The 15180-nt window shown below is 37.1% G+C and overlaps 1 protein-coding gene across 3 annotated transcripts in view; it reads right to left on the bottom strand.

Annotated features, from left to right (window-relative positions):
* Positions 1–15180, bottom strand: part of LOC306881685 (cell adhesion molecule 3-like) — a 65097-nt gene that overhangs the window by 20646 nt on the left and 29271 nt on the right. For all 3 annotated transcript variants that reach the window (XM_079435885.1, XM_079435887.1, XM_079435886.1), the window contains exons 3-4: positions 5895–6044; positions 3384–3536 (exon numbers count right to left, since the gene is read on the bottom strand). In XM_079435885.1, the coding sequence (XP_079292011.1) occupies positions 3384–3536; positions 5895–6044 (303 nt within the window). The remainder of the gene's footprint in view (positions 1–3383; positions 3537–5894; positions 6045–15180) is intronic.

The following is a 15180-nucleotide window of genomic DNA, read 5'->3' as shown; positions in this document are numbered from 1 at the left end:
TATCAAGAAAGCATTGAGTTGTCCTCTTGAGCTACACGCAAAAATACATGACCATCATACAGTATGACCAGTGTTGGAGAGAAACTAGTTACATGTAACAGAGCTAATGTAATTTAATTACAAAATAAATGTAACTGTAATCTGTTACAGTTACTGAGAAAAATGTGTAAATTAGTTACTTATGAAAATGTTAACAATTACAAAGGGTATTACACTCAAGACAATTACAAAGGGTATTACTTTATTAAAAATAAAGGTGCTTCACGATGCCATAGAAGAACCTTTTTGTCTAAATGGTTCCATAAAGAACCTTTAACATCTGAAGAACCATTCTGTTTCACAAAAGGTTCTTTATGGTGATAAAAGGTTCTTCAGATTATAAAAAGGTAAGAAAGAGATGGTTCTTTAAAGAACCTATGACTGAATGGTTCTTTGTGGAACCAAAAATAGTTCTTCTATGGCATCGCTGTGAAGAACCTTTTGAAGCACCTTTATTTTTCACACAGACACACATACAGATTTAACTGATTTCTTTCCCTAATTGCTCTAAAATATGAGACACCGATGTTTCAGGAGTTTAGGACACAGAATAGGACACATGCTTATTCGATAACCCTTTTATTTACTATTTGGTTTTATGTACTGTATATGCTTTACTTTTTTAAGATTGATTGTTTTTTCAAGGCATCGTTAAATGCCAGTGTTTCCCATCATAGTTATGCAAAGATTTGATTTCAATGTTATGATTTTAAATCAGTATAACCTTAGAACAATCTCAAAGAAAAAAAGAGGTGCTAAAGTCGGATTTTGTGGTGGTTTAATCTTCAAGTGATGAATTTTGAAAGTCTGACAGTAATCAGTGTTGAGCACTACTGTAAGGTTAACCCTGTCTGGTTTAAATGTTTGAAAATGAATAACAGTTGAAAACATTCATTAGAAAAGGTAATCAAATGTAATCAGTTACTTTAATAAATGAATTGGAACAGTTACACTACTTATTACATTTTAAATAGGGTAACTTGTAATCTGTAACCTATTACATTTCCAGAGTAACCTTTCCAACACTGAGTATGACCAGTGTAGCCTGACTCATAAGCAAATTATTTTTATTTACATTAATCATGAAAAAAAGAAAAAGTTATTGGTTTGAATTAGGCTGACAAATTTTTCACTATATGAACTCACTGATAGATAGATAGATAGATAGATAGATAGATAGATAGATAGATAGATAGATAGATAGATAGATAGATTGAACAAGATTATAAACGCAACTCTTTTGTTTTTGCCTCCATTTTTCATGAGCTGAACTCAAAGATCTAAGACTTTTTCTATGTACACAAAAGGCCTATTTCTCTCAAATATTGTTCACAAATCTGTCTAAATCTGTGTTAGTGAGCACTTCTCCTTTGCCGAGATCATCCATCCACCTCACAGGTGTGGCATATTAACATGCTGATTAGACAACATGATTATTGCACAGGTGTGCCTTAGGCTGGCCACAATAAAAGACCACTCTAAAATGTGCAGTTTTATTACACAACACAATGCCACAGATGTCGCAAGTTTTGAGGGAGCGTGCAATTGGCATGCTGACTGCAGGAATGTCCACCAGAGCTGTTGCCCGTGAATTGAATGTTAATTTCTCTGCCATAAGCCGTCTCCAAAGGTGTTTCAGAGAATTTGGCAGTACATCCAACCGGCCTCACAACCGCAGACCACGTGTAACCACACCAGCCCAGGACCTCCACATTCAGCATCTTCACCTCCAAGATCGTCTGAGACCAGCCACCCGGACAGCTGCTGCATCAATGGGTTTGCATAACCAAAGAATTTCTGCACAAACTGTCAGAAACCGTCTCAGGGAAGCTCATCTGCATGCTCGTCGTCCTCATCGGGGTCTCGACCTGACTGCAGTTCGTCCTCGTAACCGACTTGAGTGGGCAAATGCTCACATTCGGTGGCGTCTGGCACTTTGGAGAGGTGTTCTCTTCACGGATGAATCCCGGTTTTCACTGTACAGGGCAGATGGCAGACTGCGTGTATGGCGTTGTGTGGGTGAGCGGTTTGCTGAAGTCAACGTTGTGGATCGAGTGGCCCATGGTGGCGGTGGGGTTATGGAATGGGCAGGCGTATGTTATGGACAATGAACACAGGTGCATTTTATTGATGGAATTTTAAATGCACAGAGATACCGTGACGAGATCCTGAGGCCTATTGTTGTGCCATTCATCCACGACCATCACCTCATGTTGCAGCATGATAATGCATGGCCCCATGTTGCAAGGATTTGTACACAATTCCTGGAAGCTGAAAACATTGCAGTTCTTGCAAGGCCAGCATACTCACCGGACATGTCACCCATTGAGCATATTTGGGATGCTCTGGATCGGCGTATGCGACAGCGCGTTCCAGTTCCTGCCAATATCCAGCAACTTTGCACAGCCATTGAAGAGGAGTGGACAACCTGAACAACTCTGTGCGAAGGAGATGTGTTGCACTGCGTGAGAAAAATGGTGGTCACACCAGATACTGACTGGTTTTCGGACCCCCCGGACCCGCCCAATACAGTAAAACTGCACATTTTAGAGTGGCCTTTTATTGTGGCCAGCCTAAGGCACACCTGTGCAATAATCATGCTGTCTAATCAGCATGTTGATATGCCACACCTGTGAGGTGGATGGATGATCTCGGCAAAGGAGAAGGGCTCACTAACACAGATTTAGACAGAATTGTGAACAATATTTGAGAGAAATAGGCCTTTTGTGTACATAGAAAAAGTCTTAGATCTTTGAGTTCAGCTCATGAAAAATGGGGGCAAAAACAAAAGAGTTGCGTTTATAATTTTGTTCAGTGTAGATAGATAGATAGATGGATGTTTCAAAAAGAAAAGATCATTTAAAAATGGCAATGTTAAATAGCAAGATTCTAAATGTATTTAAATATTTTACAACAGCAACTAACTATGTCTGTCTTCCGGCTGTGTTTGATTGAATGTTTTAATTTTCTAATGGTGTCAGATGCATCACCATTTCAATGATTGAACATTTGTGGCTAAAACACCACTTTGAGAGCTCTCATAAACATCTAATAGAAAATGCTTTGCTTTCAGCTGGCACAAAATATATTAATTGAAAGGCCATTAAACAAACAGATTTTTTTCTCATGCTAAAGGCACCCCATGATCATCTCATTGACTTTCAGTGCAATACTAGAAGCGGAATGAGGAATACGCTAAATATAGGGTGATTTCAGGATGACTGGGCCATTTTTTCCCCAGTCATCTTAATGGTTAAGTGTCCCAATTCACCCGAATTCACCCTATATCAATTTCCACTGATTCCTAAAACCCTGACTCAAAATGCAAACTCACACATACATACCCAGTACAGTAACTGTGGCTCGTGCAGTCCGTACAGGCATGGTGAAAATTGAACAGGTGTACTCTCCATCATCTGACAGCTGAACGTCCGAGATGGTGATTATCAGCTCTGTGCCCGTGGACTTTACCAACTGGATACGGTTATCTCTCAGTGCTGAAAAAGACAGAGCAGATAAGAATAACACATACACTACATAAGTGTCATATACTAAAATTTTTGGTATTTTATTCCCCCCCTGAAGTCCACTGATAACGATAGTCATGGTGTCTGGCACCAAAACCATTGTGATTTAGATTTATGTGATTACTTTCCACCATCTCTCCAACTCTTCCATTTTTTTTGCTGTATCAGGCTTGTTTTTTGTAGTAAAAAAAAACACAAGTAATCTTATGCGTTCAAACCTGATTCACACTACTTTCATTTGAAATCTAGTTAAATTATGATAGTCTAAAAGGTCACTTCGCTTACTCTTTCCTCATCTAGCAAATCTTGTGACGGTTACTATCTCACGAATAGTGAACTAAGTATAAAAGGTCAGATCAGATTTCAAAGCAGTTTTTTTGTCTGTTATTTAGAATCGAGAACATCATACAGTGTCCAATATCGTCTGAATACATTAATTTTCGCTTACTCTTTCCTCATCTAACAACCCATGAGACGTTCACTATGTCGTGAATAGTGAGCGAGTCAGCAGTTTTGGACCCAGTATGCATGAATGCATAAAATGCCTCTGTTCTCTTACAGATCTTGTGAGTTCAGCACCACAGCGGGATGACAGACATGAGTAAAGGCAAAGTTTTCAGTTTTCTGTGCTCTCTTTCCAGTGACAGCTACTCTCCGTTGTTGTATGAGAAAGGCATCGTGGCATTGTGCTGATTCTGACATTATTACTATAGCAACCCTTGTAGATACACTGAATATTGACTACACATATTTCTAAAAAAAAATGACAGGGTTAGGTTTGTGTGCAACCAAGCCTTAGAAATTACCAAGATGCACATTAAGGAATTCTATATGTAAAAGACCTCTGGTCTGATTGGCTAAAACTGTTATTGATTATCAGAGCAAGTCAAGTGTTGAAAATGTTTATCTAAAAAAAATAAAAATAAAATATTGCATTAAAGAATAAGATTAGAAAAGAATAAGAATTTAAATAATTTAAAAAGTAAAGCATGTCTGCACGCTTTAAGGTCATTTATATGCTAATGCGCTCCTAAATATTCACTTTAACAGATTTACACATTTAAATACAGCCTTTCTCTTTTCTCTTAAATGCTGTAATAGTATTTATTAATATTTTGAATTTAATAATTTTTTATTAGTTTAGTTTTATTTCTATTTATCTTTAATTTTTATTTCAGTTCATTTTAGTACTTAACAAACATTCTTGTCAAAACATTTCTAATTTTCATTTAATTTTTTTAAGTTTAAGTTTTTCATCTAACATTTAAATTTTATTTAATCTTTATTTCAGTTGACAAATACAATTAATAGGTTTAGTTAACAATAACAACACTGTTCTCTTCAGGCATAATGAAGCAAAAATATTGATGACTCATCCTGCACTACACCAACTTTTATCCAATCACATGCTATGTAGAATAAGCCCCTCCCACCATCACTGGCTTATCTGACCAAACAGGCTGGCAGTGATCAGGAAAACCTGTGAAAAGTTATTATTTTTGCTAATGGTGCAGAAATTACACACTTCACCTTTGACCAAAAGGATAACTTTCTAACACAGATTTACAGTAAATGTGTGTGTGCTTCATGGTTTATCAGCAAGTGAAGGGCACTTAATTTGTCTTCATCAGCTGCTGTTCCTCTGTCCTCCATCCTGCTCTTTCATGCACACACTCCTCCTTTGTCATTCCTCTCTTTATCTTTTTTCCATCAGTGAGACTGTATTTCTCTCCTTTCTTTTAACACTCTTCTTTTAACACTCCTTCTCGTTCAATAGACTGTTTTCTATTTCTGCTTCTTCATGGTGCTCTCTTGTCGCCTTCTTTTGTTTTCCTCTTTAATCAGGTCACCCCTCTATTCTCTCTCTGTCTTTCTCTCTCCATCACCTCGCTTTTTGTTATCACAGAACCACCTGTTTGTTTTTAGGGTGATATTAATGTTTTAGGAAGGTGTCTCACGTGTTGTTTTTGTGTTTGGCATTGAGGGACTAAGAGCTCTGTAGAAATCTCTAAGGAAGGGTCAAACGAAAAAATCTATTTCCTGTTCAGACCAAAATGGTCAGTAATTGCAATCACAGACCACGTTTTAAAAGCGATTGAGTACAAGTCATGAAATGTCCGTTTTTTATCTTTTTTGTCATTTTTGGAGCTAGGCATCTTTAGTCCCCTTTCACTTATATTATATGGGAAAAGAGCAGCCAGGACATTATGCAAAACATCTGTTTTTGTGTTCCACAAAAGAAAGAAAGTCATACAGGTTTGAAGCAACATAAGGATGAGTAAATAATGGCAGAATCACAATTCTCCTTTTGAAATGGGTGCAGCTCACCTCTCTTTTCTCCAAAGTACAGGGTCTGCTGAGCCGTGTTAGACCACTGGAGAGAGGAGTTATCATTTTCCTTCACACTGCAGGTCAGGGTCACCACCCCACCCACTGACACCGTTTCATCTTGGGTCACTGGCTGTAAGGGGTCATCATCTGGGCAACAAGACAGAGATAAATGAGAAGATATTAGAGTCAAAAAGACAAAAAAAAAAAAATCATGATGACATGATGAAATGAGCTATAGTTAGAGACAGGAGGAGACGGGGAGAAAATGAGAGTGAGACTTAGGTGAAAATTAGATGCTTCGTCCCCATCATCATGATCTTTGAGTGCAGTGCTGTGTATTTCTTGCAGAAAAAATAAAAAATGAAAATGGAATCGTTGACGTTGCCTGCACCTCATGCTGTGAGAATCACTAGAGAAGGAAACTGAAGACCAGGAAGTGCAAGAAAAGAGAGAGGAAGAAAACTGAACAGGTAATTAACATGTTGACCAATGTCTCCAAGATTCTAAAGAAATATAACATATCAGAATAGAAAATATGTAATTAGTCCTGCTTGCTCACATCTCATATGTGCTTATATATGAAATAAGAGAAAGCCTAAGTATTAAATTTAAACATGTAACTTTTCCTGCACCATTTTTGATGCATGGATGAATAATACATTAAATGACGCAGCCTGTGCTATTACGTTTTTTTGCTATCACACAATTCAGCGATCTGAAGTGTGGTTCTCACCTGGTGAAAAAAAAACACTTAAGGACCGACCAATCCAGGTCAAATTGTAATATCATATTATCATAGAAACTTGGGGGTGGGTCCTCTCAAAGGAGCCAGAAAAGCCTTGCAGCTGCATAGCAACACTCTGGCAACCACCAGAGATACTGAGTAAAAGAGAGGGTATGAAATGTCCATTTGTCAAACTACAACTAGTACATGTGTGTAACTTTTAAAATTTTGGATGGATACAAGACCTACAACAAGTAGGTCAACTACACTTTAATCAAAACATTATATGGACTAATGTCTGTGAATATTAAGCCACAAAAATACCATTTACATATGAATCCTGCATGTTCTGTGCATCTCTGTGAGAATGAACGGTGCAGACGTGCGGGAGTGAAGTGTTGCCCTCCCGGTGTTTTCAGACTCCGCCGCCTCAATATATGAGTACATTAACACATGAACATAAACTCTAGAACTGCTCAGACAGTCACTTTATGAGCATTTTACCATTTCTTTTAGTCTTCACAGCAACCCATCAAAATAAAAGTTCGGTTTAACTTAAAGAAACCATGACAAAAATTTTACTTAATGTAATGATAGTACTGCTACCATTAATAAAAGTATTATTAAAACAATATTTTTTAAAATAATATTTAAAAGAAAAAATACTAAACAAAATTTATTTATATAATAAAATTAATACATTATTTGTTTATAAAATAATTTAATTAGATACGTTTTTGATTATTAATATTTAATGAAACAATTCAAATGGAATCCAGGAAATCGGATTTCATAGGGCCTTATAGCAACCACCCAGAACACCCTAGCAACTACATAAAAACACCCTGACAACCATCTCCAGAACACCCTGGAAACCACAGAGAATATTCTAGCATCATAATGAGTTTTGCACAGGCAAGTACTTACTTTTTTTATTGGTTGCTTAGTGTTTATGGGATTGAGGTTTGATCCAACACATGTACTGTAGAGCCCTTCAGGTATCTAAAAGATGACAACTTAACTTATTCTATTTGAAATGTGTCTTTGTGAGTGTGTGTATAAAGGCCAGATGTAATGCCAATGTGAGTCTAGCTGTATGATAATTCTGCCCTGGGCGGCCCATGCTCCACTTTACCCAATAATTACCACTTAGGTTATAATCGATGACCTTTTTAATGCTGACCGGTGCTGAATGAACTCTGGGCGAAGCGCTGTCTGAATGTTAGGCTAATGGCAGCTTGAAAGGAGCGCTAATGTTTAGTGAATGCTGGGCAAATGCTGGCTTGGCAATGGCCAAGCTCTGGACTCAAAGAGATTAAACATGGGGCAAAACTTGGCTGAATGTTGGGCGTATGCTGGCTGAATGACGGGGCAAATATTGCTAATTACAAGGCCAACATTGGCTGAGTGCTGAGTTAAACTTGGCCCGACGTTGATATTGCACTAGCCTAATGATGCTCGCTTTTGGTCAATCTCAATCTTGGATTGATTCAGGCTAAACGCTGGTTTAATTCTAGCCTGATGTTTTGCTAACACTGGGGATTAACCTACTGAATCTCAGGCCAAATGCTGGCTTTCCACAGGCAAATATATGGGACAAACACAGGTGCGCCAGGCGGGCGTGAAGCTGGGCCGAACTCAGCCTGATTAGCCTGAAAGGCTTTAACGAGACGCTGCTTTTAAAAATAGAGCTTGAGCAGAAGGGATGAGAAAAGACTAAGCCTTAGCATCTACATCACAGAACATCTGGCAATGTGTGTGCGAATGTCCAAACCGACACAGTGGTAGAATTAGTGTTAGCTTTCTAAACCCAATGAACCTATGCCAACAGATAATAAGCTAAAATTAGCCTTTAGCTTTAGCGCACACGGTGCGGGCTACTTATCGGCAACCAATTAGAGCAGTGTTAGCAGTTAATAAGAGATTAGTGGGTCACACACACGCTCTCTCTGTGCAGTGGACAACTGCTGCAGGGGGCACTTACTGAGACTCTCAAAATGGCATCTGATCCATTTAACTGGTTATGTCAGGACACTGACTCAACTCTAATCACTGAGTGGATGGAGTGAAGTGGAAATGGGGAGAGAGAGAGAATATGGGTGAATTCAATTTCAAAGTGAACACTACTATGTCCTACTCACTCCAAAGGGCAGAGCACTTAAAGTGAGTAGTCTGAAGGGTGCAGGGCGTTAACCATCTCATTTGTATGTGATTGGAACACAGTACACAAATATATGTCACTGACACTTTATTTTGAATCACAACCTTGATAACGTATGCAGCAAAATGCGTGGCATAGTTTGACTAAAAATTACAATTCTGCCATCATTTATCTATTTATCTTCATATTGTTCCAAATGTGCCAGGAACAAAAAAATAGATACATTTATTAAATAGATTTAATAAATGTAAATAAATTTAATAGATATTTGATTTAATAAATATATAAAAATACTCTTTTGCATTAGGAACCACATTTTACATTGAATCAACAGGTGTTTGTCATACAAAAGTTAAGAAAAATGTCTTTAAAATGTGTTCAACAACAAAATTATTGTTTAAAGTCACCATGAAATCAAAACAGACAATTATTTTTTTTAATAGAATATTGCAGTGTTTATTATAAAATATTTATCCCTGTGCATAATTTTAAAAAAAAATGCATGTGTCCTCTTTAATCAAAAACATTACTGTCCCCTCTCCCTCGCAACAGCATCTCTTCTCTGATAACTTGCACTGGCACGAAAGCGGACCGACAATCCAGCAACCTGTCATTCACATGAGATCGCAGCAATTAGTAAACAACTATGATCCAATCAATCCCCGAAGGACAGAATCTAGCCCGCCCAACATTTTTTCTTGTTCAAGGAGCTGTTTCACTCAGTTATATCACAGAGCAGAAGAAAAGACACTGCCAATTTCTGTTTCATGCTTTTGGAATCAGCTAATAATTCAATCAACAAACCTAGCAGTGTGACTCTTTTGGGTCGATTTGATTCTTGATTAACAGGTTTTTGATTCAATTCAAGTGTCATTTTGAACTGATCTGCACATTCAAAATGCTTAATTTTTAATTAAATTTGATTTAATAATTAATTTCTCCTTTTTTAAATGCATTTATGCATTTCAGCTAAAACTGTGTTTCTCCTCAATGCTATTGAACCCTGTTTTTAATGTAGCCTGGATTTTACATTTATCTTGTCTCATCTGCCACAAAGCGACAGATGAATTTGTCCCAAAATACCACAGAGTTTGACTGGACAAACTGCATTTGATGTAAACAACAAAAGACACGGAAAGTGCTTTCTCGTTCCCCTGAGCAGCTGATAAACCTGTTTATTTAGCTATGCACGATCATATGGTTAGTTAGCATTTATTATTCCCATTTAGCATTGTTCATCCTGCCGTCTGCAGGCCTGTGACCCATTTTTGGGTCATGGCCCAGCAGATGAGAAGCACTGCCTTAGAGTATTTACACACACACACACACACGGTTGAGTTAAAAACACCCAGACAGTGTCATTCTCAATCACATCTCGCTCTCTCTCTTTCTCTCTTTCTCTAGGTGTCTCTCGCTCACACACACAAATGTGTGAGGGTGTAGAAAGCACACAGCCTATATTTAAAGCAACATCGTTTACACCCTCCTCACATAAACGAGAGAGCTGAGAGGACGGCTGCTGAAAAGAGACAAAAGCGAAAGATTACAGATAAACAGATGAATACAGCGAAAGACTGACAAAGAAAGCCAAAAGGAGAGACAGAGAGAAATAAACGAGAGGGAGGGAGGGAGAAGATGAGTGTTTGTATGTGAGAGATAACACAGGTTGAAGTGTAATAAATAGTCCAAAAACAGACAGTGAAAAATAACCCCTTCATCTCTCCATTTCCCTTTCCCTCCTTTCTCATCTCTTTCCATCTGTGCTTCACTTCTTCTTTCTTTTTCCTACTCCTTCCATCTGTCTCTCTCTGTCTCTCCATATTTTCCCTCTGGTATTCTCTCACCTACGCCCTCTCCTCCATCTCTCTGCCTCTGTTACGGTCTCTCTGTTTCCTCCGCTGCATATGTAGATGTCTGTTTTGCAGCCTGATTAACGTTTGATTGGCACTAAACATCCTGTTGCTTCCACTCTGATGTCCAGCTGTTTGTGTGTAGCAGCTGGACTAAATAAAGCCCTTGTTGCTTTATTGATAGGTCAGACTGCACACATTTATATATTTGATGAAGATTTGGTTTGATCTTCTAACTGCTGGAGCATATTTGCTTAATCGTAGTCTGGCAGTGTGTGTGTGGGACCAAATATTGGTTTATGGAGCTCTATGGAGATGAACTTCAACAGAATTAGAATTCTGTTTAAAATTCTGATAAAAATTACACATACTTATTCATAGTCAAAATTTTAGGTTATACTTTAAATGAATATATAAGGAAAAGTGTATTGTAAATGCATTTTACACTGCAAAATCATTTTCTTAACCAATTAATTTAATAAAAAATGTAAGATATATTCTATGAATACATTAGGTTAACTATCTTAGAAAGTTTTTTTCAAGTAAATATGTCTTGTTTCACAAGGGTTCAGATTTTTTACTTGAAAACAAAACAAAAAGCTTTTTTTGCAACACAAAGTACTCTTGCTTTTATCTTGTGCAAAAAGTATTATTAAAAATTAAGGTTAAATATACTGTGTGTGTATGTGTGCGTGTGTAGATAGATAGATAGATAGATAGATAGATAGATAGATAGATAGATAGATAGATAGATAGATAGATAGATAGATAGATAGATAGATAGATAGATAGATAGATAGATAGATAGATAGATAGATAGATAGATAGATAGATAGATAGTTGAAATCAAAACATACACCTTTCAGAATCTGCAAAATATTAATTATTTTGAAAACTTTTGAACAGAATGAAGATGAGTACATTTTTCTTGTTTTGCCTAAATATTTTTTAATTTAGTACTGCCCTTCAGAAGCTACAGAAGATACTTACATGTTTTCCAGAAGACAAAGGAAGTTAAATTTACCTTGATCTTAAAATTCAAAAAGTTTTCTGGAGCATCAGTGAGCGTTTGAACTTTCTGTAATAGTTGCATATGAGTCCCTCGGCTGTCCTCAGTGTGGAAAGATGAATCTCAAAATCATACAGTCATTGTTGGAAAGGGTTCAAATACACAAAAATGCTGGAAAACCAAATAATTTGTGGGACCTGAAGGATTTTTCTGAAGAACAGCAGGCAGTTTAATTGTTCAGGACAAACAAGGGACTCATGAACAACTATCACGAATCGTTCAGGTAACAACACAGTATTAAGAATCAAGTGTATGTAAACTTTTGAACAGAGCCATTTTCAACTATTATTTTCTCTTGTGGACCATATGTAAACATATTTTATGTGAAATATCATATTCAGGTCAGCACTAAATAAACAATAACATGCATTTTGTATGATCCCTCTTATTTTGGTAAAATAATTAACATTTTGCAGATTCTGAAAGGTGTATGTAAAGTTTTGACTACAACTGTAGATATATAGATGATATACAGTAGATTTAGATGAACATATGAAGAATTGTCACGTCACATACCCACGAGGTCAGTAAGACATTTTTCAAAGAAATTAATACTTTCATTCAACAAGGAAGGACACAGGAAATTAATCAAAAGTGACAGTGAAGACATTTATGTTGCAACATGTTTCTATTTCAATTAAATGCTGTTCTTTTGAACTTTTATTTATCAAAAAATGTATCACGGTTTCCACAAAAATATTAAGCAGCACAAACATTGATAATAATCAGAAATGTTTCTGGAGCAGCAAATTAGCATATTAGAAGGATTTCTGAAGGATCATGTGACACTGAAAACTGGGGTAATGATGCTGAAAATTCAGCTTTGCCATTAGAGGGATTCATTTACATTTAAAAATAGATTCAAAAAGAAAACAGTCATTTGTAAAACAGTAATATTTCACCCTATTACTGTTTTAACTGTATTTTTTATCAAATAAAAAAAATCAGCCTTAGTGAGCAAAGAAACTTTGAAAAAAACATTTAAATTTTTTAAGTGAAATATCACACACTCGAGTCAACCCTTGTGTTCAGCTGTATGCAGTACATTAGTAGGTCATTGGGAGGGTTTGTCAACATGACCCTCTCCAACCCCCCACTCAATGCCAGCTGTTGCCCTATTACTGTCCCACCCCAACCACTCGCACACACGCACTGCTGCCCCATAACTGCCCCCCTGGGTGTGTACGCCCTTATCCTTATGTCATTCACCCTCCTTTTTCATCCTTTCCTCCTCTTTTTTCTTTTAAGTTTTGCTGACCACATTTCACATTAATAGGTTTAATATTAATGATACTGGAACAACATTATTGTTACAACATCATTATTAAATTGAGCACACAAACTATTTTTTGCTTGCTTGAGTTGCAGGATCAAGCTAAAATCAAAAGCTCCCATTAAAATGCTATAGAAAATCTCCTAGAAAATATAATCCAATGTAAATATTTACATTAACACTGGCTGTTATAACATACAAATCATCCATCACTCTACAGCAGATGAAGAATTCGTTAAACGACTGAAAACCTAAAATCATTTTCATTATTCATTCTTTCTCTCTTTTTTCTTCCTCTTTCCCGCTCTTTTTCACAGTTGTTTTTGGTAATGCCGCCCTCCTCTCTCTGCCTGTCAAACATTGTTAGTTCACTATCTCACCCCCCAGAGAGAGAGACTGAGCAGGGGGCAAGAAGGGACAGAATGACCCAGAGAAAGAGAGAGAGGTGGAGAGAGAATGGTTGGGTTTCAAAACCTAGTAACCTATCAAATATGCTTGATAGGTAGCTCACTAGATTCACTTTGAACAATCAAATGTGCATGTGCATGTGATGCCCAAGCTCACTTTGTTTCAAACAGGATTATGATTTTCTAGGTAAGCCTTTCGCTTGCTGTTCTGTTCAGTATATTGAACTTGCCTTTGATGGCCAAAAATGCTGTGTATAGGAAGGACACTCATACATTAAAACATGCATTTGATGCCCCAAAACTAGACAGACAGACAGCTTAATAGGTTTGTTTTGAACATTCAATAATGCATTCAATGCTCAAAAATGTTGTCTAGATAGAGAACTCCATTCCATTAAAATGCTAGCATGTCCAGATTTTAAGGCCCAACAATGCTGTCTAAATTCTAACAAACAGTATAACACCCAAATGTGGGCTCACTATTCTCATTACTCTAGGTTCGATTTAAACATTCAAAACTATGCTGCCCAAAAGTGCTGTCTACATTTAAATATATGATGTCCGAAAATTATGACTAAATGTAAAATGCTGCCTACACAGGGGCGGACTTACCCATTAGGCAAAGGTAGGTGACTGCCTTGGGCCCCCACAAGCCAAGGGCCCCCTAAAATGCTTTTCATATACGAGATGCGCATTAAGCGCGGAACACACGAATGGTTGCTGTTTACGGTGTTTATTACCACGACAACCGTCTGCGTGTCCGAGTTGAACGTGCTTCTTGTATATCCTGCTTGTAGCAAATGAAAAATATTATGCATCTGAAGCTGACTGCCGCACAAGCGTGAGGTCTCTCTTTCCCAGCGCGCACACACCTCTCTCTCTCTCTCTCTCTCTCTCTGTTTGTCTGCTCTATTCAGCGAGCAGCTGAAAGGAGCTGCGCTTTCAGTTAAAACACAGATATGTTGCTTCTCTAATTTTACATGCAAGTATAGCCGAAATCATAGCACAGCTATTGTCTTTATCTTATGTATAGCCTTATTTGATTTTATCAGACAACAGCACGATTATAAATCAGGATTTTTGTGCAGATTAACATCTTGAAAGGGAGAGCTGGTTATGAAGTCTTAATGGTTCGCGTTTCAGTCACTATTTCATATTCATCCCATTGTCTGATAACAGAAACAGGAAAATATACCAATGAAAACAGTTTTATTGAGAATTTAGCTGCATCAAAATACAGTATGTGGCACAAAGAGGCAAACAAATGTAATAATAAATGTACATTTTGCATTTTCAGAAGAAGTGAGCTGACCTGTCCTGCGAAAATTTAAATTGCTCAGTGCAAAGAAACAGAAGTAATAGCAACCTGGTATTTCTATGTTCTTTTTTTCATGTGTCTAATAGACATGAACAAGTTCTTTGAAAAACATCTATGACCTATGAAACATGTCTACTCTTCATGCTCTATTTTAACTATGGTTTCACTAATAATACACATATATTGCATAAAGCATCCATATTTGTCCATGCCCATGTTGATTAGAGTATTACAAACTTGAAAAGTATTAATTTAAGGTACATTTAGAACAGATAAAAATGTTCATTTTCATTTTACCTGATAAAGTATCATTTAGAGCTGAGCGCTGCTTTGTTTACAGCCGTTACCGAGGAAACCACTATATTTCTGACATTCCAAAAGCACCTCCTGCTGGCAGAGAATGAATGTGCATTTTCAATAATCCAGTCTGCAGTTTTTGTTCAGACCAATGTGAAAATCCACCTACATAAATCTGTTTTAA

The sequence above is a fragment of the Barbus barbus genome, assembly GCF_936440315.1.
Source record: "Barbus barbus genome assembly, chromosome: 15".
NCBI classification, from domain to species: domain Eukaryota; kingdom Metazoa; phylum Chordata; class Actinopteri; order Cypriniformes; family Cyprinidae; genus Barbus; species Barbus barbus.
The sequence above is the reverse complement of the archived record's forward strand: the minus strand, read 5'-3'. Positions and strand labels throughout refer to the sequence as shown.